At 41.5% G+C, this 16,389-nt stretch overlaps 1 protein-coding gene across 7 annotated transcripts in view; it reads left to right on the top strand.

Moving 5' to 3' along the window:
* TAF1D (TATA-box binding protein associated factor, RNA polymerase I subunit D) overlaps positions 1–16,389 on the top strand; it is a 164,244-nt gene that overhangs the window by 128,528 nt on the left and 19,327 nt on the right. For all 7 annotated transcript variants that reach the window (XM_069226921.1, XM_069226914.1, XM_069226917.1 and 4 more), the window contains 2 exons: positions 522–897; positions 10,792–10,967. In XM_069226921.1, the coding sequence (XP_069083022.1) occupies positions 522–897; positions 10,792–10,967 (552 nt within the window). The remainder of the gene's footprint in view (positions 1–521; positions 898–10,791; positions 10,968–16,389) is intronic.

Genomic DNA, 16,389 nt, shown 5'->3' with positions numbered 1-16,389 from the left:
GAGTCATATTTGAATGGGATCCCCTACAGTCCTTTTCTTATTTGAAGGTGATGTACGTTCTTGGTCAGTATTCCTATGACATTGGTGTCAGATAGTGAAGCCGAGGGGCATTAGCAATTACTTGTGCAATTGTTTTGCTTTTACCCCTTGGTTATAGAATATTTGTACTTGGTATTGCTTTATGCAGGACATGGCAGAAGTCCCATTCATGATAACAAACTGTGTGCCACGTCTGAGCTTTGTTTGTATATGAGCTGCTTTGTGTGTGTGTTTCATATTCTGTTTTGAGAGGAACAGGTTCTCAAAAGGGCAAAAGTGGTGTACAAATGTAAGTGTTCTACTGTTTCACCATTGCTATTTGTGAGTGTTGTGCATTTTCTGCATAGGGCCCTCAATCGTCCGTTTAATCTGAAATCTCAGTGTAATATCTCTTTGGAATTGGTGTGCTGTGCACAGAAAAAGTTTGAAGACTGATATTCCCAACAGAAAGTGTCATCTCTTTGCTTCTTTTCTCCTCCCAGTGATGGCTCTGGAAATAGTTTGTTTAGGAGCCAGCGTATATTTACACCAACCCGAACAGCAAGAAGGCGCAGTCAGGCAACGCTTCCCCAAGTATCACCTTCGGTAGATTTGTACAAGGACTCGTCCGACTCCTCTCCTGAACCAGTACCTAGATTCAATTTACATCAGATCTTTGAGCGTCGAAGGAGACGAAGACAAAGACGCGAAGGAAAATATGAAGCAAAGACAATCTGTAGAAAAGTTTTAAAACCTACTCTGCAGCGAAGTGAACGTATCCATTTGCCCAGCCAACAGAGACATTGGAAGGATGAAACAAGCAAATTTCCTTTTTTAGACAAAAAAAATTTACCTTTAAAAATGATTTTCACTTATCAGGTAAGTTTTAAATTGCACTATAAATAACTGTGAAGCAATTAAAAGCCCATTATTAACAAATGTTGTTCCTGTTCTTCACAACTCACTTCTTTATTTTGCATTGCATGTTCACTGGTTCTTGATCGTGATACTAAGCATTTCCTTCACTATCCCAAGGGTTTGTAATACAGCATTTGGACTAGAAACAAAAATGTTTCATAACTAATCTTTACACTTGTAATAGAATGTTTTTTTTTTTTTTTTTGTTGCAAATGCACCTCGCATAAGGGTGGACAATATAAAAAGTGGAAAATCCTTAATTTGAATGTTATTATCTTAAGGAGAAAGCGCTTTTAAGTGACTCCGGTTTTATGCACTTAATATAGAAGCACATGGATGTGCTCCTGAAAGTTATTGCCTTTTAACATCATACGTGCTGTGACGTCATTAAAGACCCAATTTCCACCTGGCAGATCAGACACTTGCAGAGGTAAGTTCCATCAAGACATCAAAACTTCTCCTTTGTTTAATCAGGGAGGGCTGCCTGAACCATCTAGTGTGCACTTTTCCCTGCCTTAAATTCTGTCATCAGTTACACACCACAGCTACACCTCCGCCTTTCTGAGGTGTAAGTTCATATTGCGATTGACCACTCTTGCTGGAAGGCTGTTTCTTACATTTGACTCCCTTTCTACATAGAATGACATTTTGCTTTTGAGACTCCTATAATGAGTTGTCTGTAATAGCCCCTTGCTCTAAAGTCGTACCTTTCTATCGACTTTGTACTATGTTCTGTATTTGTATGCCTGATGATTATAAGGGTCTTCATATGATCCGATCAACCTCTTTACTCCTGTTACTCAGACTTGACTTTTTGCATATTTCTGCATCTGATTTCTGGAATAAGCATTGAACCATCGTGGTAGCCTTTTTGTGTGCTGTTGCAGGGCCATCCGGAACAGTCCAGATTAGTCTTGAGTAATGATTTCTGCGTGGGATGATGCAGCTTCCTTCTTTTTTCCATTTCAAATTCGTTCTATGCATTCCAAATTTCCCTGGCTATCCACAATGTTTGGAACCATTGAGGTCATCTGACAAGAGTACCCCTCTGTTTGATTAGATTCTGTACCCTCTCCTCTAGCCTGGTGCGTGGATGATATTCATAAGGTGAGGAATCTGCAGGAAGTTGTAGTATCCACAAGAAAAATAGTTGCTAAAGATAACTTTTCTTTTGTCATCATAAATTAAAAATAAATGGCATATTAAACAAAACTATCTGTCTTTCTTCTGTTGTCCAGGGATGAGTAGTGATCTTAAACATTGTTTTCTGTACATGGAGCACCAGTCCTGTGGCATACATCTTTGACTCATGACATCTTTGACCTCGCTAACTTCTTGATACGCTTCATCATGTTCCATCTACTCTACTCTATGAGAATAGATCCGTAAGGCTGATTTGAAGGCCAAGTCGACTCCATCTGGGGACCTCCTTACATCCAGTCGTTTTCTTTCTCTGGCTAACTTGATGCAACAGGACTGACCATCCCAGTTGCTAGTGAGAGAGGATATCCATGGGGTGGCAGTTCTGAGGGCCCTGGTGTTTCACTCAGGGATACTATTTTTTAGGAGGGGCTGGAGTCTGGGATAAATAGTTTGCACCTAACTAAAGGTAACCTAGCTGAGCTGGAATGTGGTGGAGGATAGGAGCAAACTTGAGAATAACGAATGGTGCACACTTATCCAAAGCTTTCCGATTGTCTGCCTACAAGAAACTTCACAAACAACTGTATTTTAGTATCCTCTTTACCCCGATCCTGCCATTAAATAAGGGCAGGCTGAAAGGAGGTCTGGCTGTTCTCCCAGACAACAATATGTGAGGTAGTGTGAGATACACAAGCTTGGATTCTCTCTATTATCAGTTGGTGTGTTACAAATGGAAGGATGGGAGGAAACTTTGGTTAATCATTTTTTACAATAACATCTTTGATAACACTGGTGGACCTTGTTTCCTCTCTTGACAGTGAATTGGAAGTGTTTTTGAACTCCTGCAGGGGTGATTTGTATATTGTGTGGGTAGGGGATTTTAACATTACATGTTGTGGTACCTCTTCTGGCATGTCTTACAGTCTGTCAAGTGATGAGGATGAACAAATCACACACTTTAAACATTCTAGATACGGAGAGGCCTTAAATAATATTTTAATCAAGTATAATTTATTGCTTGCATCAAATTGTGCAAGCTCACATGCAATGAAATGGCCATCTTATGTAGGCCATGGTACTCCCAGCACTATCGATATTACATTAGGAGGTAATATTAGCCTCCTCATTGGGGATTTCTGTACCAATCCTTCCTGTTAAAGTGACAATAATCCCCTGACTGCAAAGCTTGATATCGCTTTTGCAAAGGATAAGCAAACTATTTTAGGTAAGGATTTATTAGTTAGCAGACGGAGTGGGTTGGCATTGAAATGGGCTCAATAATTTTGAAATGAGTTGGTCAACCCATGTGGAGCACAAATAGTCATGCTTAAACGTGCATACTCCAAGGGAAGTAATTGTAGAGATGTACGCCTGTTTGTGTTAACTGGGATTTAATACAGGAAGACAATCTCCAAAAGCATCTAAAAAGCGGGGTTTGTTTGGTAATGAATGCAGAAAGGCACATAAGACCCTTATTGCAGCCCTAAAGATTGTCCAACTGGGCAATGAGGTCATTACCAAGTATAGATCACACTACAAGAGAACTCTGTTGGAAAGGGAGCCAAGGCTTAAGGATGAGGTCTGGGAGGATCTCATGGAAGTGAGTAGGCAAGGTGACATTGTGGCTTTCTGAAGGATAGTTAACAATCCATTTTTGTGGGAGGACAAACGGCCTACATTTGTGAGAGGGCAACATCGATCCAGATGACTGGACTTCATATTTCTCAGGTATGTTCTCAGGGGAGACAGGCCCTTGTTCAGTGGATTCATTTAACCAGACTAGGGACATTGAGTCGGGGCCTGTGAAGGGCCTGGTCTTTGATATTAAGGATGTACCAGCGGCCCTCAAGAGATGTTGTAAGGGTCAGGCTCCAGGTATAGACGTGGTCCTATTGGATTTATTAATAGAGTGTATTGAGTTGTGGGATCAACTTCTTACTAATGTCTTGAATGTCATCATAAAGATAGGCCTGCCTTCTTCATGGAGGAAGTCTGTCATAGTTCTGATCTTCAAGAAAGGTAACAAACCTGATGCTGCCTGCTACAGACCTATTTCGATCTTGGATTTCTCGATGAAGGTGGCAGGGAAGATGCTTTTGGATAAACTTGAAAGGTAGACTTAGGACCATATGGCTATCTACGCTATTAAGTATGGCTTTAGGAAGGGCATCGGTACGACTGAACAATGCCTCAGTTTAGCTTTTATTATTGATAAATATACAGTTGCCAAGCAGGAGACTGTATCTTTTTCATTAAGGGACCTCTCATCCGCTTTTGGGCTAGTTAACCGCCTTTTGTTATGGGACCTTTTACTTTATCTGGGAGTTGCCACACATATTATAATTTTTATTCAATAGTTTTATATTGATACAAAAGCAGCTGTACGTTACGGTTATAATGAGAAATTTACTAATTATTTCAGAGTGGGCAGGGGCGTAAGACAGAGATGCATATTAGTGCCTTTTCCTTTTACGCTGTACTTTAATGGTATAACAATGTTCTGTCTGCTAAAGCGATAAATGTGATATTTATATATTGGTTCTCTCTCAACCTCTAGTCTTATTATATATGGACAATGCTGTATTAATGGCCCACACTGGTAACGCATTACAGTGTCTTTTGGACAGTTTTGTGTCTTTTTTTTAAGGGTCTAGGTCTTAAAGTTAATAGAACCAAATTGTATCCTATTATAGTGGGGGCAGGCAAAGAAAAAAGGAAGGCCATTTTTTTATCTAAGGGGCAAAAAAGTATGGTGACCAAAAATTGTTCCTACCTTTAGTTCCTCTATCTCCTGGTCCATGCATGTCATTAATAAGAAATTGTATCTTAGGAGCACATTAAATGCTGTAGATAGATTTGTTGCTAAGCTAAAAAGGAAGCTGGTTAAGGACATTCTAACTCTTTTCAAAAGTAAAGCCGTTTCAGGTCTTTTCTACGGGGCAGGAGTTTGGGGTCACACCTGTACAGCTCAGCTCCAGGAAAATAAATTCTAAAAGATTTTAGCTGTCCCGCCTAGTAGTGCAAACTATATCTGTTATAAAGAGCTTGGTATGTTACTCATTGAGGATTTTGTTCAATTGATCCCCTTCTATTATGGCATGCAGTTTTGTCACAACCTTAAGCTGAACTAACTCGGTGCTTGATCAGAGATTGACAATCCTTGGATGGGTTTAAAAGAATTCCCTGGTTTGAGCATGTTTATCTGCATTGTGTGAAGTTGGGTAAACAAAACTTTTTTACGGATCCACAAAGATTATGTAGGATCAGAAGGAAAGACCTGAGGACCTCCGTGCTTGATTTGAAAGATAATGAGCATAGTACGGCTAATATTTGCAAAGAATGTGTTTGTGTATACGTAACCTTATTGCTTCAAACTGGTATTCAGCCTTCTCAGTGCTGAGCGAAAAATAGGTTTCACAACTTCTTGTTAACTAGATTTTGATGAAATATAATTCATATATATGTTGCTATTTTGGATGAGGCAAGGAATTTGTTCAGCCAGACCAGGTTTATTTTACATGCAGCAATTACACACGCACTTTATAGGCATATCTGTTGCAATGTTTTCAACATCTGCGGTGCGCTAAGGAAGACCATCTTGATAATGCACTTTTCTCTCTTTTATTCCCTTCATTGGAGACAAAAACTGTGTCATAACTAATTTGTCTTTGATACGTTTTATAATCTTGATGACTGTTGTTAATATAGTATGTTTTAACTTAAACTCATCAATGTATTTATGTATCTGTTATGGAGTAATACTTGCTCCAACTAATTGATTGATTGACTCTGGGAAGGGATGTTGATTGAAACTCGAAGCACAGCAGCATTGCCAGGAAGGGGAAGCACAGCAGCATTGTCAGATGGATGCCAGAAAGCTTACAGCCAAGCTGTTTTCTTAGTATCATGGGTAAGAGACCCATTTTTTGCCCTGGGCGAGCAGTGAATGCGCAGAAAGGGAAGGCAAGGATTGATTGCTCAATAGAACACTGAAACAAGAGACCAGTTTGAATTTTGTATTCTGTAGGGCAACCTGTTCCCTTATTTTTAGGTCGAACATAGCAGCGTGCAAGCGCTTCTCTTCTCAGCGTGTTGTAACCTCATCTTTGGGAGGCGGAACTCCCGTGGAGTGCCTTCGGGCCCCGTCTGTTTGTGAAGGCCTTTGACTAGAGCTCCACCGGCGGGTCCACCCTTGGCACCAGTTGGCCCCTCAGGATCTGTTAGCGGATCTGGATCGGTTCCGACCACTGCTTGCATCCTTCTCTAGGAGACCATTCTAGTGACACCATTCCCTGCCCTGCTGAAGCCCATCAGCGGCTCCTAATCCATCATGATTCCCAACTCTGATATAGAAGCAGTCCAGTATCAGGCATCTTATGCTGTGGTGCTCACCAGACCCGCACAGCCCAAATTGGTGATGGAGCCGGGGCCGCATCCCTATTGACTTGAAGGGCTCATTGAGGAACATGAATGGAGAGGATCTGAGGATCCCTATGACTATTCCGACCGTCTGCCAGAGTCCACAGCCGATGACACCTAGTACGAGTATTTGGCTGAGACGTGGTCTGGACACCTCACCAGACACTAGCCTCCTCTTGCCTCCCACAGTGACTAAGGAAGAAGGGGCTTCTTTTGCAACAGTGGTCTAGAGGGGAGCTGAGATCCTTGACTTGATGGTGTTCACTGTTGAGGTCAAGACTAAAGTCTTGACAGGGGTGCTTTAGCCCAGGTTCTCTGATTTACATCAATCTGCTGGAGTTGAGAGCGATTCGCCTGGCATTGAAAGCCTTTCTTCCTTCAGTCAAGAGAAGGCTAGTTAAGGTGCTCATCGACAAACACACAATCATGTGGTACTGCAACAAGCAGGGTAGAATGAGGTTGTGGACCCTGTGTCAAGAGGCCCTGGGTCTCTGGAGATCGTTGGAACATCAGTATGTGTTCCTGGTGGTTCCAAATCTGGTGTGTTCTTTGAATGCCAGAGCAGACAAACTCCGAGCCTTGCGGATCATGAATAGGGTCTCCATCCAGAGGAGGCTCAGGGTCCCTTCAGAAATTGGGGAGAACTTTGGTTAGATCTATTCTCCACTACCGAGAATGTGCAATGCCAGGACTTCTGCATGCTGGAGTTTCCAAGGCAGCTATTCCTTAGAGAAGCATTTTTGCTTTGGGCACGATTAAGGGGTGCCTTTCTGCCATTTCCACCTTCCTGCAGTTGCTGGACCAACCTTCGGTGGTCAAGTTGCCAATTGCAGATGCTTTCTGTAAATCCCCCATACACTTCCTTCTTCCCCAACAACACCTAGTGACGTGCAGAGGAATTGCTCAAACATTTCTAGGTCCAGTCTGACACCTTGGGGATATTATTAGGTAAGCAATCTGCTCCTTGATGGTCTCTACCAGATAAGACGTTGCCTCAGCTCAACATTTAAATTAACCAAATATAGGAGAGGCACTAACTAGTAGTTACACAATTCATATAGTTATTCATCGTACTTCGATTTGTATACAAATTGCGCACTCTATGCAATAACCGAAGTGAGATCCTATTTCCAAAGAAACCATTTATTATTCTGTTTCCAGAGCGAGCTAACTTTTTGTTGATGTATCAAAGAATCATCTAAAATAAAGGCTATTGCTTTGTTAAATTAATTAAATAAAACTGATTGGTTAGTCTCTGAAGTGAGCCAAGGGTTTGAATTCAATTTATGGATTATTTTGTCTCATGCTATTCTGGGCCAAGAATGACTTCCAAGGGTGATGTTTGGTAATAATCCCATTGACAGATAGCTGCCTACATAGGGTGTCTGGCAGGAGTATGATTGAAACATTTTTCATCTCATAGACTTTTGTCTAAGTTATTATTTCAAAAATACCAAAAGACATGATCTATCATGAAAAAGGGTCTATGGTGGCTTTTTGCACATGGATAGAATCAATTACTAAGTTAACTATAATGCTAAGGCTTTGATTTAAACGTAAATCCACCCTTGCAATTTTTATGCTTAACATCAAAGGCAACTGTAAGCAGTAGAATGACCCTTTTCATTTTTTGGTTTACTCAGAAACCTACTTGTGCAGCCCATGCCAGGGCTAATGACTTTGGTATCATTTATGTTCTACGTGTAGGCTACATTGTAGATGGAGGTTTCACATTTTAAACTTAATCATATTAAGGCTTGGTAAATAATGCATCTAGTCAAACCCTCTGAGGAAAATTATTAATAATTATATATGGGCAGGTGCATATCCTAGACATACAAAATCATTGTCCAAAACAAAATAGGACGTTAGTGAGGTCAATAATCGAAAATATTATTAAGATTTACCAATATAACCAAGACAGAGGGAAAGACTATTTTCTGGGATGGTTCGGCTGCTAAAGGTCAGGGGCGGCTCCTCCGCTATGTCAGAGGAGCGTCGCCCCCCCTCCAGTAGCGGGAGCCGCATACCTTTAAAAATAAAACGATTATAAACTTTGTTTATTATCGTTTTATTTTTAAAGTGGCGGGGCCATGGGGCTGACGAGCAGTCTCGGGCTGGCCAAACACGCATGCGCACAAGGGCTTTCTCAAACCCGGCCTGTGTTGCCGGGTGGGAGAGAGCAAGCCCAGAATCCCAGTCTGCTTTGGAGTGCCCAGCCAGGGCACTCCAGCAAATCATAATGCTGCTTTGAGCAGCGTCATGATTGGCCGCAGGACATGCTGGGATCCTGCAGTGCAGCGGAGAGCGGCGGTGACGTTCAGGTAATTATTATTATTATTTTTTAGTTTTTGTTTTATTCCCTCCACTCCCGCCTGCCACTTTTCCAAGTTGCCAGCCGCAACTGCTAAAAGTATCTTTATAATTAGTAATTTGGATGATCCAAATGTACTTTTGAGCTTCAGGGAGATACAGCATAGACTTGGTCTCCAAAAATGGATTTTTACCCATTCCTAAAACCGAATGTTTTAGGAATGGGTAAAAAAAAAAGGGTTGCATGTCTATTCCAGATCCAGATCATGAGAGTATCTATTGCAAGTAGCTTAGCATCAATGGTATATAAATTACTTTCCCCTACAACATCAAAATGTTATTCTATCTCTGCTGAAAAAATATTAATGATAAATTCGTTTCTGCGAATAGGCCTCCTAAAAGTCAAATAACACAGAATCCTGATTGGAATTTCTCTGGCATCTCAGCAATCACTGCATCAGTGGCAATTTACTTAAACTGCAGCTTGTATCTTCAGACGCATGCTGTGTTTGTAAAGAGAGTGGTGGTGATCTACAACACACAGGGCCTTATTACGACTTTGATGGAGGAGTTTCCTTCATCACAAATGTGACTAATTTTACGTCCACTGTATTATGATCTCCATTTAATATAATGGGATCATAATGCAGCAGATGCGATATCCGCCACATTTGTGATGGAGGAAACCCCTCCGTCAAGGTCGTAATAAGGCTCATAACGTACAAGTGAAAATTTGTTCTCCTGTCAATCGAACATTCATAATGTGATGGCAACTTGACATGCCTTTTCAGGAGATCCTCTTCTTGATTCATAGCTGACGGAACTGCTTCTGGTAGACATGTTGCTGGCAAAGAATACCAGAACAATATCCTAGCGGAGTGTTAAGAGGTTGAACATAATGCAGTACACCCTCGGTAGGCGTGGATCGGATTTCCTTGCAGCGCTGACTGCCCAGTGTCAAGTGAGTCTTACTCTGATAAAGGAGCTAAGCCACTCTGAAGTGAAATAGGCCTACACTTCCAGACAATTCACCGCCTTGTAAGAAATATATGGTTTATGCCATAACTCTTCCCTCTTCTGTTTATGAAGGGTTTCCTATATGGGGCCTTTTAAGGCATCTGTAATATAATACTGAATTATATTTAGATGTTGATCTGCAATATGTAGTGTTATTCAGCTCCATAATGCTGCTGTTTGTACTTATTGAGATTTCTGATTGTTAAAACTCGTTCTGCTTGAATCGGCTGAATTTTGTGTCAAGATATTTGTAATATTTGCTTCCTTTAAATCTTATTTTTGTGTTCTTTAAGCTAAGTTGAATATAACTGTTGTTTTACTCGATGTTTTAGTATACATTTAGATTTTATGACTATTTTCCATGCACCCATTTCAATTTTGTCTCTTTAGATGAACAGCAAACTACAACTGGAATATTACTTTTTTGTTTAATGTATGTTTCCTTAACCAAAATACAAATGATTAAATAAAAAAAAAAATGTTTGAAGAGTTTCCTGAGGTACAGAAAATAACATCAGCCAGAGTTTTCACAGAGTGCTCTTCTTGGAGAGTGATATACACCCACCAATCCAATGTATTAAAATTCCAGCGTCCAAGTCTGGGGGAATTTTGAGGCCTGATAAACAGATAATCTATCAGAAACGTTGCTACCTTCAAGAATGTATCAATTTTTACCTTCACTACATCGGCAGCCCAATCATGATCTCTGTTTATTATAGCCAGCAATATTGCACTGTAAATTAAACTCTTTCCACTGACATCTTTGTAATTCGCAGGTCAGAACTATGACTTTCGTCCTTCCTTGAAATTGGATACTGTTTCATTAGATAATTGTACCACATAGTGTTCATAGCAGGCGTGTTGTAAATAAGTAAATATTTTCAGACTTCGGCAGCCTTTTAGAAATGAGTATAATTTAAGAACTAATTTATGAACCAAGCATATTTTGTTTTTCATGTTCAGCAAGCATCTTTGTGGGGATTTTTGAACCAGATGAAGAAGCTGAAATATGAGCGACATCTTCAAACATCTTTACAAAGCTTGAACGTTAGTAATGAGTCAGAAGATGGACACGAGGACCGCCAAGGATATAGCTATTTAGATGACGATGGACCTATTTCCCCCATTACCGATCTGAAGTAAGTGAAGGTCTTCTGCCACTAGAACTCAATATCAGCCGTACACGTGTACATTTCTCTTTTATGAAGTGTTCCATATGTTCGAATGTTATACATTTCGGTGGAAGCATGACCGTATTATGTGAAAAGCGTTGTAAAGCAAATTGTTCATCCCATGCACACGTATTCATTCCCTTCCCAGCTCTAATTCCTTCTTTAGGCTACAGTTACACTTATGTTGTTTTTGCTGCCCACAAGCCCTCTCAGAACCATGTAAGCCCCTCATTGCTCTGCTATTGTTGATAGATTGGACTTTGGAGACTTTTCTGTGTCTGCTACATAAGTAGAGGGGTATTTCTTGCTGTTGCGCACATGCTGTGTTTCGATGCAGAGCAGCTGGGATTTTACTGACCCCTTTGTGACGACGTTAACAGTAGAGATAAAAGACAATGGATCAGCTGATTGTCTATTTTATAGGCACATTTTAGCCTCAAGACCTTTAAGCCTGACTGTTCTTCATTCTTTCGGGTTTCCGTAGCATGCCCTTAAGTCCTCCTTCCATCTACTTTTTCGTACTGTTGCATTAATGGAGGAAATACTCCTTTCCATTTTTCTGCTACCCTTCTGCTTCTAGATCTCTCCATTGCTTCCTGCACTCTTACAATTTCCTCGTTCTCAGTCCAACCTTCCCTCCTTCACTCCTCCTCCATTTTCTCTCCCTGCTCCTCACATTTGTTTTGAATTCTTTTGTTTGGCTCCTAGTTTGTTTAGTCTTCTTACCTCCCTTACCCTCACAAACCCAATCATTCTCCTTGTTGGTTTTTCCTTCATACAATTTAAGTCTCTCTTAGCGACAGCTTTAGCTATCTGTTATTACAGACTTGTTCTGAGCAATTCAGTGCACTTGGAATGGACTTGGGTCATGGATGATTGATTTATTTTTCAGTATTTTCCTGCTCCTGTTTATATTCCATGCCTAGAGGTGGACTCCTTGTGTTATTCTTCCTGACCCACGGTCCAGTTAAAACTGTCACCACCTATTTGATGGTTCTCGATGGACCACTTGACCTCCCCCGAACACAACAGTCTTACCTCGATTGCCTGTCTCCTCCATTGTATTCCTTCACCTAGTAGAGTCCCCTTCAGTTCCTATGGAGTTCGCCTCAAAGAATGAATACTGGAAGGGGTGATTGAATGAACACCTATCCAATTCTGTCCAAGGTGCAATGCAAATTTCCCTGGGCAGACGACTGCATCGGTTGCAACCTTTGCCCCAACCACAACAAGGCTGCCAGTGGCGTAATGAAGTTCGAGGGGCCCCCTGTACAGTATATGGCGGGCTCACTATCTTAGCTCTCTCATGAGGTCTCAGGCCAGTGTGGTATGTTGAGGGGCTTCCCTGGAGCTCGGGGCACCCCCCCCCCCTACATTGCTGGTGCTGCACTTGCCTTTGTTACACCTGTGAAGGCTGCCTGCAAGTTCGGCCTCCCCTTTCGTTGTACGAAAACCTTAGGGTGTCAAAGAGAGCACTGCTGGGTGCACATACTGATTCAGCATCAGTCATCCTCAGAGACCCCTCATCATTTTCGGAGAACAGGACTCTTTCGACTCTGAGAAGGAAGAGGTGAGCACCTTCAGCATTCTGGCAGCCCAACTCATGCCCAGCTGAGAGGCTGTCTTTGAGTGTCTGCAACGAAGTAGGGAGCATCCTCAGAAGCCAGTCGGGCCCCACATGAAGACATCTCTGAGTGGTGTGAGTTTAACTCCAGTGCAGCAAACCAGTTCTTCTTCATAGATGGTGTATCAATCTCACTAAAAAGTGCTCAAGGTTGTCAATGTAGGATTGCCAGCTGTCCAATCTCCCAAACCACAGGTTGGAACTATGTATCATTTAACCTAAATTAAAACAAAATGGATTGACATCATTACGATACACTCCGGGATAATCAAGCTAAGGAAGGATAAGGAATCTAACACAGCAACTTCCCTTGGAACAGGCTGTGCTAAATCCAGCCTGCTGTGATAACAAGCTACTTAGCAGGTCATCATGTCCCATGTCTCTTATTTCATGGAATATTGCAGGAATAAAGAAACTCCACTCAGATCCAGAACTTCAGACGTATCAGAAGAATTTTGATGTGATCTACCTCCAGGAGACATGGAAAATGGAGGAACAGCCACTGCAAGGGTATGTCGAAATCTTTGACCCAGCATAAAAAGCCAAGAAAAATGGCACCCCAGGGTCGGCCTCTCAATTTATGTGACGCTCGGGAGGTCATTTTGCATAAGTGGATTGGAGTCCAATGCACCATACATACTCGGCTTAATAATATCCAACTGGGACTTTGGCAATAGAATTGGCCCAATGATTATCATAAATGTTAATCATACAGCACAAAGGGTGCCTCCACCAAAGATACAGGCAACACCCACACTCCCACCACTAGAGAAGAAGACTAAGCATGTAGGTGTTTCTTGCAGGCATGTGGTGTTTAGAGCAACCACCAATGAGCATATTGCCACCTCCACGTATACTACTGCATTCCGAGAGGGATCTTTTGCAGGCAACAACCTGGGAGGGGCAAAGACTATTCCCTGGCCAGATGTAAACCTACCAGCGCCAACAGCAGACCTTCCATGACTCTTATGACTCACAGACAGACAAAGGTTATTCAAGAGGCAGTTACTGGGCAACAAAACCAAGAACAGGGACAGCTCTGCCAAGGAAGCCTCTGCACTGACTTGCCCACTCGACTCTCCAATTACACAAAATATGTTAGGGGAGACTAAAAGGTTACCATCCCTGCTGGGAGGAAATAGCCTAAGATCAATAGATTTTAGCAGCTGCTCAGCTGTTCATCAGGGCTACTGCTTATAATCCCACACCACTCACCCAACATAAAGTCCCGCTGGCACAACCTCAGCTAATGTCACCTCACCCTTCTTGAGCGCTGCTCCAAAAGGTCACAGTATATCTTGTGATACCATGCCAACGACGTTTACTCACTATATTTCCTCATTCCAAAGAAGGACAGTACCCTCTGGCCCCTTCTATATCTGAGACCACTAAACTAATAAATCCTGTTGGAGCGCTTTCATATGGCTTCTTGCTGCTCTGCCACCAGAATGTCATGGTGGCGCTAGACCTCAAGGATGCCTACTTCCATATCCCCATCCTCCAATCTAGATAAGTAACACTGTAGCAGCTTGCCCTTTTGTTTCTGATGAATATATGATGTCTTTGGTTTGATGCTGATTTCAGTTGGATGAATTCAGTACTAAGCTAGCCTTGCAAAACAAACACTTAACCGAGCTCAATTGAAATGTTTAAAAACCATCTGCACCCTAGAGGGAATGCATGGATGGTGTTGTCATCAATGTTGTCATTTCAGATGTCCTTATGGGTTGTTATCAATGTAATCATTGAACATGTCATGAGTGTTTGTGAGAGTGTAAGCAGCGCCTAGAGAGGGTGTGAGTTATAACTACTTTAGGACAGGAGTCATAGTTACTGAGATAACTATAACAGGTGAATTTCAGTACTTATGTTGGTTTAAAATGTTTTGTTTTAACTGACCTAACTATAATGTGACATTAACCTTTATTTTTTCTCAGTGAAGTTCCATAATTTTTTTGTGTAGAGTAAGCTAAAGCTGTGCACAGTGCAGGGCTGAGTTTGACTGCTGCTGGGTAGTTAGTTAATAAATATATATATATATATATATATATATATATATATATATCACTTTCTTCACACATCTGGGCCTGGCAGCAGTACGTGACCTGCTGAAAATGGTTGCAACTGACATTGGGGAGTCTTCCTTTCAAAATGTGTGGGGAAAAAGCAGACGTCCCTGCCTGTATACACAGAACAGTGCTCCTTGATTATTTTCCCCAGAGCATTGCTCCATGACAGTTAAGTAACTGGTTTAACAACACAACTCTCTCCCTCAGAAATACCCACAATTACAAACATCTGTTGTCATTAAGACATCTGCCAAAGCCCTTACAACATAGACAACTTCAAAAAAGAGAAATGGAATCATTGGAAGCAGCACTCCGATAGAAAAGGGATAGAAATGATTAGAGCAGAGGCTCGGGCAGTGGTATTACCAGAGAGCCATTTGTGTTTTCCTTACAAGCAAAAACCCACATCAGTTAATGGAAGAATAAACATCAAAGGAGCCTATCATAGTGGAGTTGAGAAGGAGTAGTAAGAATTCTTTCAATGGGGAGAAAGGGAGAACTTTTGAAAGGAGGTGAAGCCTTATTCTTAATTTTTCAGTTATTTCTCATTTCTTTTTTCCATCACTCTGAGAAAATTACAGTATTTTAAGTTGTCTCTAAGACTGCAAGTTTGCTGCAGTGAAGATGGTCTAGGAATAACTACCTGAATCTTCTTACGTATGAACAAAGAACTTTGTCAGGACTGCCTTAACCACCTGAATAAATTCTTCATTTACCTACTACAGATTGGTTTTGTCTTTTGCTTGTGAAATCATTTTAGTGACCGCAAGCATATAGCTGAATCAATACCTCTCATTGAGAGACTGACTTGCCTGTGTTACATTAGGTGTCTGGCAAGGCTGCTGATCACACTAGTATTTTCTCAGTCCTATTCCGTGCAAAGTCCAACTTGGGGCCTTGGTTATAGCCCTCTTCTTCAAATGGCTAATTAAAGCTAAATCCTGTGATCATTCCGTTTTCCGATTTCCAAGAAACAAGGTGGGAAAGCTTCATTGATGTTTTGAGCATTTTTAAAATCCATAGTAAATTTTGTGGCAAATGAATTCATTTCATGGTTCAGGTCTGGGAGGCAGGAAAGTATATTAATCCTCAGGAACTGTAGTTTTTATTACAGAAAAATCAATGCCTGGTTGACAACTGTATGGCCTGAACGTACTTGTGCTTAAGACAGCCTCACACCTCCAGAGAGGCAGCATTGATGCCTAGCACACACACACACACACGCACACACACACACAACCGTGTCCCGACTCCACCCCATAAACACAATCAAATCCCACCTCCAACCTCAACAGTTCTAGGCCATCTTAGGCCGTGCTCTGCCAAAGGAGAAGCACTTCCAAGCCAGCCAAAGGGGATGGCATTCCTAAAGCTACAGCCTCTTCCTTAGTCCTTGTGTCCACTCACTGTAAAAACTGTAATGAATTTCGTATGATTGATTCCTGCATAGCAGTTATACTGCACATCAGGCTACATATATGTCTGCTGCAACAGTGTCTTGCGAGGTAATGGTTGCACACGGAGGGTCACTTTCTGCAGTGATGGACGAGCATCAACCCGTTGGAAATGTAAAGTAAAAAAAAAAAAAAAGCCAAATGGCCACCACTGTATCACAACCCATATGTACACATCAGCAAAAATCTTTGAATGCCTTTTCTTTTTTAGAAAAAATATTTCAAGGTAGCTGCCCATGCTT

The sequence above is a fragment of the Pleurodeles waltl genome, chromosome 3_2 (genome assembly GCF_031143425.1).
Source record: "Pleurodeles waltl isolate 20211129_DDA chromosome 3_2, aPleWal1.hap1.20221129, whole genome shotgun sequence".
NCBI lineage: Eukaryota > Metazoa > Chordata > Amphibia > Caudata > Salamandridae > Pleurodeles > Pleurodeles waltl.
This window is presented reverse-complemented; position numbering and strand designations above follow the sequence as displayed.